The sequence below is a fragment of the Equus quagga genome, chromosome 2 (assembly GCF_021613505.1).
Source record: "Equus quagga isolate Etosha38 chromosome 2, UCLA_HA_Equagga_1.0, whole genome shotgun sequence".
In the NCBI taxonomy this organism is placed as follows: Eukaryota; Metazoa; Chordata; class Mammalia; order Perissodactyla; family Equidae; genus Equus; species Equus quagga.
Genome location: NC_060268.1, coordinates 122,546,566 through 122,559,916, shown reverse-complemented (window position 1 = coordinate 122,559,916; position 13,351 = coordinate 122,546,566). Strand labels below are relative to the sequence as shown.

Below are 13,351 nucleotides of genomic sequence, written 5' to 3'. Positions count from 1 at the left end.
CCCAGATAGGGTCTCCCCAGCGTCCCAGCTGCACTGAAAAGGAACTTCATTTACTTGTCCCTCCTAGGAAGTTAGTGGGGAGACCAAGGCAGCTCTACCCAGCATCCAGCCCTCACATCCTGTGGAGTAGAAGCAAACCTGAGGATCTGGGATCTCTGACCACTTGTGTGTGGCCAGGTCAATCAGAACTATATACTGCCTCCAGTCAGGTGGAGGCTCCTTGGTGCTGGGCAGCCCTCAGGATTGTGCCAGGGAGGGGATGCACGTCTATGACCTCAAGGCTCCCTTTTCCTGACAAAGCCTCCCTATGCTGGGCCTTCCCACCTTACCCTTTTGAGCGCCACGAAGGAAGGCTCAGAAGTACGGAGAATCGGATCGTGTCCCAGGCCCAACTTTATTGATAGATTTAAAACTTAGGGTCCAAGGCTGGGGTTCCTAAGTTCCCCCTCCCTTGAGGCCACTTGCCTAGGGGCCAGCCCTAGATCTTGAAGGCTAAGGTGAGGCCGTCGCCCAGGGGCAGGAGGCTGATATGGACCCTGGCGTCCCGCAGGATGCGCTCATTCAGGTTTCGCACGCACACTGCCGCAGTGTCCCGAGGTTGAGGCTGCAACACCTCGCCGCGCCACAGGACCTGTGGATGGGCGGGGCATCACGGGGGGCGGGCCTCGGGGAGGGGCCTGAGCAGTAGGCGGGGCGAGAGCTGGAGACCGAGGACCCGAGGCACGGAAAGTCAAGGGACTCGAGTACCACGAGGGAGGGGCTTTGGGGCATGGGGGCGGGGCGTAGGGAGGAGCCAAGGGCAAAGGGGACCCAGCCAGGGAAGGTGCTGTCTTCTCCCCTTCGGCTGTCCCTTACACTGAGAACGGCGAGGACGCCTCCGGGGCGCAGCAGCTGCAGGCACCGTTCATAGTAGGCAGCGCAGTTCTCCTTGTCCGCGTCCACCACGGCCACGTCGAAGGTGCCAGCTTCGCCGGCGGCCAGTAGCTCGTCTTGTGGGGGATGGAGGAACAGATGCGCTGAGTCCGCAGGCCCCAGCGGCCGGAAGCCCCGGCCCAGGCGCTGCGACTAGCCCTGCCACCCTGCATGTGGTCGCATACCGGAAGGTCGGGCGGCAGGGGCTGTCATTGCCCCAAGCCTGCCCAGCAGACCTGGTCACTAGCTCGCGCCCACTGGCCCCATTTGGGAAATGGCGCCAAGGCCCTTTCAGCTCCGGTGCTCACCCAGAGTCTCCAGGGCGGGCTTCAACCGAAGGTCGATCTTGTGCTCCTCCTCGGCCTGCAAGGAGCGAGGTCAGAACCAGCACGTCCCTTCTCCTGGAGATGGGAGTGGCCGGGCTCCCGGGGCCTGACGAGGACTTCAGGTGTGTGGGACACTCACCTGCCTCCACAGGGGCCGCCCCAGTTCCGGGGGCCCCGCGTTCACCTCGCAGGTCACCACGCGCCCGGCTGGAGGCAGCGCCAGGGCCAACGCGAGGGCTGAGTAGCCTGTGAAAGTGCCTGGGGACAGGGACACGGGCAGGGTCAGGCCAGAGTGGGGGGACGGCCCCGTGACCTCGGCCCCCAGTGATCCGGACCATGCGTCTTACCGAGGTCCAGCGCCTTCTTGGCCTTGATGAGCCGCGCCAGGTTGGCCAGAAGCTGGGCCTGCTCACAGGTCATCATGGAATCCCCCTGCTGTTGCTCCAGGGTCAGCTGTGTGTGGGGGGGAGAGGGTCGCACTAGCCCTGCCAGACACCCAGCCGCGCTCCAGGTTCAGACCCGCCCCGGGCCGTGGCTGTGGGCGCGACTGTGGGCGTGGCCGGGGATGGGCCCTCAGGAAACGCCCACTGCGCGGGGCCTGGGGAGCCCGGAAGCCCGGAGAGGGCCATGGCCCAGCCCAAGGTCACACAACCGCGTGGGACCCGCTGGCCCGAGGTGGGCGCCTGTTCCCGTGCCCAGCCCTGCTGACCAGCCGCAGGCTCCGCAGCGCCGGGTGCTCCCGCATGGAGCGGCTCAGCAGATACTGCCACAGCGGGCTGTCCTCGGGGGGCAGCAGGCGCTTCTCTCGCCGAGATCGCCACGGAGGGCACCGTCTCCCTGCCGGAGAGGGGGTGATGGGTCAGAGCCGGGGGCTCCAGGCGCCAGGGGTGAGCCTCAGCCTCGGCCAGCCTTGCGGATTCTCGGGCTCTGCTCCCGTGCCCACTCTGCCCGCGGGGACCCTGCGGAGGGTGCCGCAGGTCCGGCCCTACTCACCCAGGAAGAGGCCGGTGGCGAAGGCGGCGCCCAGAGCTGCCGAGCCCAGGGCCAGCGCGGCGGGCACAGAGAGTCGGGGCATGGGCTGGGTCATGGCTCAGGCAAGAAGCGGCGGCGGCCGGGTCCCTTGCGCTGGGGTTACCGGGACGGCACCCGGACCGGCGGGCCTTCCTGGCTCCGCCTTATCTGGGCACTGCCCGCGGAGCCATGGCCTCGAGTGCCATCTTGCGGCCGCATTCTCTTACTGCAAGCCCCTCTCGAGCGAGCCGAACGCCATCTGGTGGTCGTGCTCGAAACTGCGCCCGGTGGGGAGCAAGCATCTAGGGTGGGGGTTCTTCGGTGCCTGTGGTCTAGAGGCCTGGGTCAGGGAGGAAACGTTTGATGCCCTTCCTGGCTACGCTTCTTTCTTCTTGCTTCCATTTCTGCTGAGATCCCCTGGGGCACCTGGGGTTGGTGTAACAGAATAGTAACAGCTGCAAAGTGATAGAAATTAAAGGAGTCCTGAGAAAGACAGAGAATCTGGGGAGGTGAACAAGGGTATCCGGTTGACCAGGAGTGAAGGACCTGGTTTGGGGGAACACAGCCAGAGGTGGGGCTCTGGAACCCTGGAGTGGGTCTGGCTGCTGGGGCACTGAGACAATGTCCTTAGTTAGAGTCCTACCCTTGGGTGCCAGTAGACGTGGGTGTGAGATCTTGGGCCCATCATTCTCTCTGAGCCTCAGTTTCCTTTATGTAAAACGGGGAGCACAGTCTTACCATAAATGGCACCAGATCCCACAGCCTGGCACACAGTAAGTGCTCAATAAATGGCAGCTGCTGTTATGATCGAGTTGGAGTGAAGACATTTTGGGGATGAAAGATATTGGAGGGCAGGTGAGACACCTTGCAGGGCTGTGTCCTCAGGGACACTATCCAGGGAGCATTGAACACCTACTGTTTGCCAAACTGGCGGAGGTGAAAGCACCTGTCCTGTTTTGTATTCTTAGTGAAGACCGCAGGACACACAGAACTGGTGGCCAACATCGGCTTCACAATTTCCTCTTCTGTAAAATGGGGTTATTAATAGCTCCCGCTTCCCAGGGGATGAAATGAGAAAATCCAGCACTTAGAGGGTTACAACAGTTACATTTGAAAGGAGTCAAAGTCCAAATAGCAGAAGGTCATCCAGCAGCTACTGCTCTACAGCTGTCCCTTGGGGCGGCCATTTAGTCACCACACTGGCCAGACTGGAGCTCCATGGGGGGCTTCCCAGGTGGGACCCAGCAAGCAGTCCCAGAGGCAGGCTTCTTGGAGGCAGGGGAGGGGTCAATGAGAGAGTGGCCTGGCCGAGGCTGAAGACCAGGGCTAGCTGGAGAGAAACTTGGGACACTGGACCGCCCTGGGCTGCCTGGGGACGTGATGCAGGAGGACGCCCAGTTCCAGGGCACGGCCTGGAATCAAGGCAGGGCTGGGACTGATCCTTTGACCAACCAGCCGGCTACCCCCAGGCCCAGAGTGCCAGGCAGGAGCTGCTGTCCCTGGCAGTGGGTGGGTGGGCTGCCGACCCCGCTCCTCCCAGTTCCCTGTCACCAGGCAAGGTGCCCTGCTCCTAGGAGAAGCTCCTTCCCCCTTTTGATCCTCTACATCCTGCTTGGCCCTGTAAATGTTTCTCTGACCTGATTATGAGTCTCATTTTCCAAGATCAGGACCGAGGCTGCTGGTCTCCTTCCCCAGAGCTGAGCACACAGCAAGCGTTAAATAAATCTCTCTGAATAGTGTCCTGGTGGTCTCTGGGTCTCTTTGCTGCCTGAGCTGCCAGTCTAGATAGTAAAAAGAGTAATAGGTGGGGGCCTTTGATTGAGCACTGGGCACTACACCTCCAGCCTCTCTGTGAGGCTGAGACATTATTCCCATTTTCCGGAGGAGGAAACCTCGGCTCAGAGAGACCACCTCGCTGTGCTTACTCCCCAGATCCTGCTCTTGCTTTCTTAAACCCTCTGACCCACTGGCCAGGGGAGGACACACCTCTGAGCTCCTCTGATGCACTGGGACCCAGCGGGAACCAGACTCCCAAGAGGTGCTTTCCTGGCACCTCTTGCTGGGGCCTCTCCATCAGGCCAGCTGGCATGGCGGCCCTGCGCTCAGCTGGGGTTGCAGACCCGCACTCTCCCCTGTCTGGGGGTCAGAGTTTGGGCAGTCCCCCAGCTCACACCAGAACCTCTCTCCCCGAGCCAGGCTTCAGGCCAGAGCCTGTGGAGGCTGGGGGAGCGGGCGGGGAGGGGAAGCATGTCACCATATATCCCCGTCAGATTAAAAAACTAATTTGAAAAGATTAATGTATTCCATTCTTGTTACGCGGGCTCTGATACCTCTGGGCCCGCGGCCGCTCTGCCTCCTGATTATTGAATTTTTATGGCCTGGTAATTAATTGCAGATTCCCTGTTTTGTTCTATTTCTTTTTCTCTGACATTTTAATTTCAACAAAAAGCAGTGGTCTCCATGCAGGTTCTCTCTAGAGATCCTAATGGCCTATAAAATAGAATGACTTATAGATGTGGCACCCACTTCAGTTGGCGAGCGATTGTTTGAAACCTTGCTGATCACGCAAAATTTAATTTTTCCACCTCCCTCCCCCGTTTGCTGCTCATTTCTTGTCTCTTCCATTGCAGCGCCAGCGTCTCAGCTCACAAGGAAGGGAGCAGAGTGTTACCTCTGAATCTGCTACAGGGCCTTTTCCTGGAAGGCCTGGGCCTGGAGACAAAGTAGGCTTTGATTCTTTTCCTCGGAGGTGGCCCCAGTGGTGGTGGGTGCAAGTGGCCTCCGCAAAGGGCCACTGGATGTGGGCAGCTACCCTGAGGGGAGTGCAGAGGCTGGGGAGAGGGGAAGATCATTTTTACCTCCCTCAGTTGCCCTTTTGGCCAAATGCAGCTGTCCCATCGGGCACCTGCAGGCTCCTGGGGGTAGAGAAATTGGGTGCCCGTAAGTGCCCTTAGGTCCACCAGGAAGTCAGGGGTTGGACCCCTGGTGAATTCTTAGCTAACTTGGGTCACTGGGAACAGCTGTCCACAAAAACAGGTTTAAAAGAGGCCGCTGGGTTTCTATCCTAATGCCCCCAACGCCTGTTTCTCCCAGCCTGCTAACATCACACAGGCTGGGCCCCTCCCCCTGGGGTCTCCCAGGACTGGGTGGGGCAGGGACAGAAGAGTAAAGTCATGGAGTCAAGTTGGGCCTAAGGGATTGGAACTCACATGTCTTCAGGGGCCAGGCAGGTAAGTGAGGGGAGGGCGACAGAGGGCAGTGGGGACTGCAGTGCTCCAAAGCTCGTGTCCCGTCAGAGGGTGTGGCAGCCACTCGGCCCCAGCCTATGCTGCCGTGTGGGAAGATAGGCGCGGTGGGACCAGAGCTCCTCATTTTTCAGGAGACGTTGGAAATCTGGCTTTTAATGTGAAACTTCACAATTTAAAACATTTGGGTTAGGCTTTTTCTTTTAAGCTCTGTGTCAGTCAAACTGAATACACGTTTGATTTTCGTGTCTGATCTGGCCCATGGGACACTGTCTCCTCTGGCATGCGCCAGAGAAGCTAGGCACTGGAAGTGGAGTCTGTCAGGCCCAGAAGGGCCTCGGTGGCCGGCTGATTGCTCTCTGCCCCGGCCCTTCCTACCTTGGGCCCTTCAGGCCCCTTCCCTCACTCAGGGGCTCTTTCCCAGCAGCCTGGCTGCCAGAGGTGCTCTTGGGCCTCTCTCCAGGGCTCGCCTTCCTTAGCCCTCCTCTCCACAGAGAAACTTGCAGCCTGGAGTCTGACCGCATCTGGGTGGGCCCTGCTGAGCTGGTGGCCCACAGCCTGGCCCTGCCTCCTCTGTGCTGAGATGCTGCGGAGCTGGCACTGACAATGCCCCAGCCTCTAGTGCCTCAGTTTCCTCATCTGGACAGGCCAAATGGGAAGTGACAGCATGGGCTCTGGATTCAGATGGGTTCAAACACTGGTCCTACCACTCCCTCTGTGGCTGTGAGCTCCGAGTGTCTTGACTAGACGGTGGGGACAATGCCTCTGTCTTCGTGTTCCACTGCCGTGTGATACACTACCACGCCCTGAGTGGCTTCAGACAGACCCCATGTATTGGCTCACGGTGCTGTCGGTCAGAAGTCTGGAAGTCACGGGGGGACTCTCTGCTCAGGGCCTCGCCAGGCTAAAGTCAAAGTGGCATATGGGGCCGCAGTTCTGTGCTGGGGCCCCAGGCCCTCTTCCAGCCTCTCTAGTTGTGGGCAGAATTCGGTTCCTTCTCATGAAGCCCCTCCATTTTCACGGCTAGTGAAGGCCCCTTGACTCTTTCTGGGGGTTCAAATCACTCTGCCTTCCTCTTCTGTTTTTAAGGGCTCATGTGATTATGTGGGGCCCACCCAGATAATCTCCTTATTTTAAGGTGAGCAGCTTAGTCTCCCTAGTTGCAGCTGCAGGGTTCCCCTTGCCATGTAAGATAACCACCATGGGAGTGGGAGTGTTGGTGGTGATCATGAGAGGGCGGCAAAACCCTGCTGGGCACAACCTCTGACCTCTCTGAGTGGCTGTAAGGCTGAATATACGCCTGCTGGTTCCCTGAGAACCACAGTGTTGGGTATTTAAACGCACAGGATCCCCTGCTACCGCGCAAATAGAACAGGCAGTGGGAATGTGCCTCACAGCAGCCCTCTCCAGTAGCCAGCATTGTCTCCACTTTCCAGATGTCAGGTGATATATAGGTGGCAGAACCAGGAAGTGAACCTGACTCTGTTTCAGCTTCACGTGAAAGTTTGTCATCTCACCATTGGGCCCAAGTCCGGAGCCTGAGTATCCTCTGGAAATTCATTTAGTTCTTTTGAGAAGCATCTACCACGCACCAGCGATTTACCTATGATCCAGTTTCTCTGGTTCAGTTCAGGTCCTGGCATTTGGGTCTTTCTGAGAGTTCCCAGTGGATGATGCAGGTGTCTATTTCATGGTGTCACTGGTTTCTTTCCCCCTTTCTTGACAGGATGGCCAGGGGTGCCACTATCACGGCCACTCCTGGCCATCATCTCTTCTGCTTGGATTTTGTCCAAGATGAGATGCTTGGAACTGTAGCAGCCATCTTGTGGCCATGAAGCAACAAGGTTAAGGCTAAAAAACCAAACAGGATGGTGAGAGGAAAGATGAAGTGTTGGTCTTTGAAGACATTATCTAGTCATTGAACCACCACCAGCAACTGTCTACCTCCAGACTCCTTGTTATCTAAGAAAATGAGCCTTTGTGTTTAAGCAATGATTGGCTGTATATTTTTTGAAGTTCAAAGCATTCCTAACTGATACAGGCCCCCAAGCAGTATGGCCTGTGCCCACAGGGGTGTGCTGAGGGAACCGTCCCTGATTTTCCTTCAGTCTAGAATGACAGATTCCACATGAACTTGAAATCATGCCCTCCGCAGGGGAGGCCCTGTTTTCCTCAGGGGTCAGTTTCCTCACAGGAGATGCCTTGTCCTACAGACTCACGGCAGGCCCAGTCCCGCCCCCTCCTGCGGAGTCCCAGTGCCACCACACTCCACAAGTGACTTTCAGGTGGGGGATGTGACTCATCTGAGGGCTGGCAGCCAGGATGCGGGGGCTGGCTCCAAATGTGTGTGGCCCAAAGCCTGAGGGTCTCCCCACTCCAGGGGGAGTCTCTCTATTTGCCCCAGGCCAGGGGCGCAGGGGCTTCTGGGACAGTGGACGACCAGACAGGGTGGGAGCTTCTGTGCTGTGAGCTGGGGACCGGCTTACGGAAGACCACACCCTCCTGGCAGAGGAATCAGGTCTCTGCTGTGACACTGCTGTGGAACAGCCCTAAGTCTCAGCGGCTTCCCAAATAGCCCCCCTGCTTTTCTTGTTCCTGGGTCAGCAGGTCCGCTGGGGGCTTCTGCTTAGGCCATGGGTCCAGATCATTGTGAGACCAGTGGCTACCTGGGGATGCTCTTTCCCAGAGCTGTGCTGTGCTGGGGACAGCACAGGTGCGACAGGCCAACCACACGAGTGCTTTTAGAGCCTCTGCCTCAGTCAGGTCTGCTGATGTTCCAGTGGCCACAGCGAGTCACCTGGCAAAGCCCCGAGGATGGAGCAAGTGCGTGTACTCTAGCTACTCCATGGGGTGGCCCTGTGAGGGCACGAGGCAAAGGGTGTGGATGCGTAACCATATTACAGGTGGCAGAGCGAAGAGTCAGGGTCTACACACAGGTCCCAAGGGCCTCAGGGTGTCCCCAAAGCTGGGGGTGCGGAGGCTGCCCCTTGGGCAGGGCCTCAGCAGGGCAGGCGGACCAGGGGCGCTGCCTCAGGCTCGAGCTGAGGATTCTCTGATCTATTTTGTGAAAAAGCAAAAGATTCCTCAATCTCCCTTTCAGAGGAAGAAGCTGAAGCTCTGGGGAGTCAGAGGGCTGCCTGAGGTCACAGGGCAGCCCCTGCCTCTGCCCACCCTCCTACCATCCCAACCCAGGCAGGGGAGGGAGCGCATGCCTCTCCAGGAGGGACACGCCCCCAGCTCCTTTCTCTCCTGCACAGCCCACCACACGCCCACACGCGTGTGTCCACTTCCCACAGAGAGCCTGGGACTCTGATTCCGACTGCATTGCCTGGGGGACCTCTCGGCACTCATTTGCATCTGGCAGCTGCTAAGCTGGCCTGGGGGCATATTTTGTTTGTCTTGATCAGTGTTTTGTTTGTTAGAATGGAGCCAACACTAAACAATCAAAACATTTCACAAAGAATTCAGATTTGATTTCCATTTCTTTTGAAAAAGCAGATTTGACAGCACGGCTCATTTGGCCCCGCATGGCAGGTGGGCTGGCACTGCATGGAGCCTGCCGCTGTCCCTCCATGGGCCATGTGCTCTTGCCCCAGTCCCCACCACTCCCTGCTGCCTCAAACCCAACAAATTTCACTCATATTCTGTATTGTTTTTTGTGCTGCTGGCACGTGAGCTATAACCTATGATTTAATCCACTCTCCAGAGCCTCAGAAAGAAGAGATACCTGCCCGGGGTACACAGCCAGTCAGGGGCCTTTATTTCTCTTTCTTTCTTCCTAAGAACTTCATCTAGATCCCAGAGGGCAGTCCCTCTTCTGGGCTCCAAACCAGGAGCTCAGTCCCTGCCGCCCATCCCTGTTGGCTCAGATTGGCATCCTCTCCCTCAAGGCAAAGCTGTTTACGTGATGGCTGAAGCTCAGAATGCCCCTGGCATTGCTGTCCTGAGAGCACAGTCACCTTCAGGGAAAATCCACACTGAGATGAAGCTTTGGGAAATGTTACGGGGACCCAGGTCCCTGAGCTAGATAGGGAATCTGCCTAGATGTGGAAAAATGGGAGACTAACTGCTGATACTTACTGTGTGCCAGCCACTTCTTGTAATTTCATATTAACTGGCTTAATCCTCACATTAACCCTGTGAGGTGGAACCATTTTTATCCCCACTTTGTAGATGAGAAAGCTGAAGCACAGAGAGGTTAAGCAACTTGCCCAAAGTTGCACAGCTTGTAAGTGGTAGAGTTGCGATTTGAACTCAGGTCCTCTGGTTTCAGGGCTTACAGTTCTTAACCACTGAAATATCCTAGAGGAAATGCCTATTGAGATGGCTGCTTTTACTATAATGTCTCGTTTCACCCTCAGACTTGCCCAACAAGGTAGGGTTGGGTTTGGCTGTGAGTGACAGAAAAACCCAAAAGAACAGTGACTTAACCAAGAGAGAAGTTGATTTCTATTTTATGTACATGCAACTTGAAGGTGGTAAGAAGGCTCCAGGGTCAAGAGGGACTCAGGCTTCTACTCTGTTTTAGTGCCATCCTCATCCTTTGGCTTCTCCTCATTGAGCAAGATGACTACTTGAGCTCCAGCCATCACACCTTCACCCCAATTTAAAAAAAAAAAATGGAAGGGACAAAACAGGACTCATCCCCTTCCTTTAAGGACATCTCCTGAAAGTTTCACAGCATACTTCTACTCACAACCCTTTGACCAGCATTTAGTCACATGGCCACCTAGAAATAGTCTTTATTCTGGAAGGTTATATGCTCCATGAAAAATCAGTTCTATCATTAAACTTAAAAGGGAGAGTGGATACTGGGAACATTTAGCATCATTGCTACCTTATACAGATCCAGAAGCTGAGGCTCAAAGAGCTGAATGAACTGCTGGAGGTCACACAATCAGGAAGAGGTGCTGCCTGGATCTTCTGTCTCTGGGCCCTTTGGAGCAGGTGGGGTTCCAAAGACACATGCTGCCAATTTCCTGGGGGGCAAGGGGGAGGGTAGATATGTACATTACCCTCTTCCCAGGCCCCAGAAACGTCCAGGTCCCAGATCCTGCCAGCCAGACTCCCCTTGGGCCTTCGAACACTGGCAGCCTCTCTGGGCCCAGATCTGTCACGCTGGCACCAACCATGCCCCAGGCCTGACTCCATCCATCCCACTAATGCGGGCACAGACTGCTCAGGCAGCTCCTGAGGCGGCTCAGCGGCGCTGAATAATTCAGGCCTGTGTAATGGGATAATGAATTTACTGACAACCCAGTGTAGTCTCGGTACTGACATTTCAAGAAATACTGACTCCCCAGGCCCGTTCAGCAGGATGGAGACGTACACGTGCCAAGGAGCCGTTGCTCTGCCTGCCTCGTGGGGTTCAGGCCTGACTGAGGGGAGACCCTACTTTGGTCTCACTGGTTCTTCAACTGCTTGGGCAAGTGGGGAGACTGGGGGCAGGGGGCTGCCTGGCGGGAACTTTGGGGGGAAGTGGAAGTGGACTCACGGAAGCTTGGGAGAGCAGAGCTGGAGAGGAACTCAGCCACCCTTGGTTCCGCAGGCCCATTTTAGGAGCAGGGACACTGAGGCTGCAGAAGGGACAGGCCTATGCTCCTGTACACCGTCCCGTGGCTGGAATGCTGTGGATGACGTGGGGCTCTGGGGAGGGGACCTGCTTGTTTTCCTTCTCCCTGCTGGTTTTCCCGTCCCCTCGCTTCTGGGGGGAAGTCTCGCAACTGCCCCTTCACAGGAGGCGGGTCCTCAGCTGGGCGAGAACCGCCCACCCAGAGGCTGTGTGCAGACTGTGGCCAGTGACTGGCAGACGTGGTGGTACAGAAGGCAACCCCAAGCGTCAGGTAGGATGAACGCTGCAATGTTGTCCGTGCTCCAGAACCTTCAGAGGGACCAGGCTGGGGCTAGACTCCAGCTGACACCATATTCTGGCTTAGCGTCTACCCATTCCCCATCTTGCCTCCCTCACTCCTCTTCTCAGAGCCTCCGCCAGTAAATCATCTGGATAGGAATCCCTGGCCCAGGCTCTGCCTCTGGGGGACCCACCTAAGACAGCTGCCTTTCCTGGTCAGAGCCCTCCCTGCCCTCTGGACTCCCCCCAGAGCACTAAGAGGGGCTCAGAGCCAGGAATCCTTGGCCCTGGCTCTGCTGTGTGACTCCAAGGAAATCACTTGTCTGCCCTGGGCCTCGGTTCCCCATTTGTATGGAGGAGGGGGAGGCTTTCTCAGGTCCCTTCCGGCTCTGAAGGTTGTGATAGGACCTGAGCTGCCTGGAAACTTCTCCTGACCCTTCCTAGCCCCACAGGTGCATGGAGTGCTACCATTGGGGCATCACCTTTTCTCTGAAGGCCTTTTCAAAATACAAAAGCCTCTGAGGTGAGAGTGAGTTTCGTATTACATGACCATGCTGCAGGGCAGAATCTCTCAAGGTGGCGTCCTTGGATCATCTGCAATGGAATCCATCACCTGAAGGGCTGTTTATTAGTTCATGGGGTGTTCTTCTTTTGAATGTGGTACATGATGTCTGGAGCTTCAGCAGCTATCTTTCAGCCATAAGGAAACATCATGAGATGTAAACAACAAGCTAAGGATGGTGAAGCAAAAATACAGAAAGAAACTGGTTTTCAATGGCATTTCTGAATCATTGCACAGAGCCTGAAAACTACCTCTAGAATCTCAGTGTGTGAAATAATTAAATATCTTTATTGCTCAGGCAAGTCTTGGTTGACTTTTCTGTTATTTGCAGCCCAGAGCATTCCAAACAAATTGACAGTCTTATCTCAATGAATCATAACAACAATCCTTTGAAGTAGGGATTATCATTGGCTCAACGAGGTTAGGTGACATAGCTAAGGTCACACAGCCGGCCAGTGGCAGCACCACTTTGGGCTGGAGCTTTCAAGTTGGGAGGAATTTTGATTATTGATAAGAATTGAATTCCTGTCCCCTTTGCTGTCTGTGTCCTGTTGTATCTGACCACTGGGAATAAGCCCGTCCCTTGTCATTCTGGTCTTCCGTCATTCTCTCCCCATCCATCCTACCCTGGGTCTCAGCTTCAAGACCTGGGAAAGGTCCTTGTAGGGTGGGGAGAAGCAGGCGGCAGGTTCATTCCTTCACGGGATTTTCCTAATGAGTATGGCCAGGTCCCAGCACCAAAGACTGAAGGGAAGGTGACCCCATTCTGGAGAAAATTCGAAACAGCCTTTAGACACCCTAGACCTTTGTGAGGGTTACAGCCAAAGAGAAAAAGAGCTCAGAGACACAAAAATAGATGGACAGAGGGGTTGAAGGAGAGAATGAGAGAGGCAGAAGTGCAGTAGGAGGAGGCTGAGGGGGAGAAGAGAATGGTCTCAGGTTCTAGAGATAAATGTTGAGACGAACATGACAGTGAGTCTTGGCTCTGGCACACTAGCAGCCCGGTCCCCCAGCCTCCGCTTCTGCACTGGTGACTGAGGAGACAGAACACAAGGAGGCCAGCAAGGACAGACGGCGCAGGCTGACCTGTAGCTGATGCTCAGTGGGTGGGCACTGCTGCCCCACACAGACCGGTCTGATGGTCTTGGTTGCTGCTCTGGGGGTGGAGGCCGGGCTGGAGGGGAGGGTGATGTGACTTTGAGTGAACCTTTGTTCAGCCTCTTCTGGAGATCAGAGGCCTCACGGAGAAAGGAGAGCAGCGTATGTGTGTGTGTTTCCCTCTGTGCCAGATTAGGTACGTCCAGGTGATCAGAAAACTGCATATTTCCCTTGACAGAAAAGTGGCCTTCTCAGACTACAGCAATACCGGAAATGCATTCTATCTCCTTATCCGCAGCGAGGGGTGCGGTGGGTGAGGGAGGAGAAGCTTTACAGACTCATCAGG

General features: G+C 56.1%; 2 protein-coding genes across 3 annotated transcripts; one reads left to right on the top strand and one right to left on the bottom strand.

The window, feature by feature from the left end:
- Window positions 1-376: 376 nt before the first annotated feature.
- COMTD1 (catechol-O-methyltransferase domain containing 1) lies at window positions 377-2,546 on the bottom strand. The gene is made up of 7 exons (XM_046654085.1): window positions 2,232-2,546; window positions 1,948-2,075; window positions 1,586-1,691; window positions 1,378-1,496; window positions 1,221-1,275; window positions 856-989; window positions 377-631 (listed from the first exon to the last, which is right to left on the bottom strand). The coding sequence occupies exons 1-7, from the start codon at window positions 2,323-2,325 to the stop codon at window positions 479-481; spliced, it is 789 nt and encodes a 262-aa protein (XP_046510041.1). The 5' UTR covers window positions 2,326-2,546; the 3' UTR covers window positions 377-478.
- Window positions 1,667-12,164, top strand: LOC124235715 (uncharacterized). 2 transcript variants are annotated; one of them, XM_046654084.1, is made up of 4 exons: window positions 1,667-1,913; window positions 4,880-4,972; window positions 10,341-10,441; window positions 10,811-12,164. In XM_046654084.1, exons 1-4 carry the CDS (start codon window positions 1,866-1,868, stop codon window positions 11,487-11,489), a joined length of 921 nt encoding a protein of 306 aa, XP_046510040.1. In that variant the 5' UTR covers window positions 1,667-1,865; the 3' UTR covers window positions 11,490-12,164. The 2 variants fall into 2 exon arrangements, 1 of the variants encoding a protein (XP_046510040.1); XR_006887553.1 differs by lacking the exon at window positions 1,667-1,913 and adding an exon at window positions 1,988-2,125 and having other exon boundaries at window positions 10,341-12,164.
- Window positions 12,165-13,351: the final 1,187 nt, after the last annotated feature.

Coding starts and splice junctions, on each gene's coding strand:
- LOC124235715 (XM_046654084.1), top strand. CDS start 1,866: ATGGCCCAGCCCAAGGTCACACAACCGCGTGGGACCCGCTGGCCCGAG. Junction 1,914..4,879: donor GTGGGACCCGCTGGCCCGAG/GTGGGCGCCTGT, acceptor CTTCCATTGCAG/CGCCAGCGTCTCAGCTCACA. Junction 10,442..10,810: donor CTCTGGGCCCTTTGGAGCAG/GTGGGGTTCCAA, acceptor CCCGTTCAGCAG/GATGGAGACGTACACGTGCC.
- COMTD1 (XM_046654085.1), bottom strand. CDS start 2,325: ATGACCCAGCCCATGCCCCGACTCTCTGTGCCCGCCGCGCTGGCCCTG. Junction 2,076..2,231: donor CGCCACCGGCCTCTTCCTGG/GTGAGTAGGGCC, acceptor CCTCTCCGGCAG/GGAGACGGTGCCCTCCGTGG. Junction 1,276..1,377: donor GGCGGCCCCTGTGGAGGCAG/GTGAGTGTCCCA, acceptor CGCTCCTTGCAG/GCCGAGGAGGAGCACAAGAT.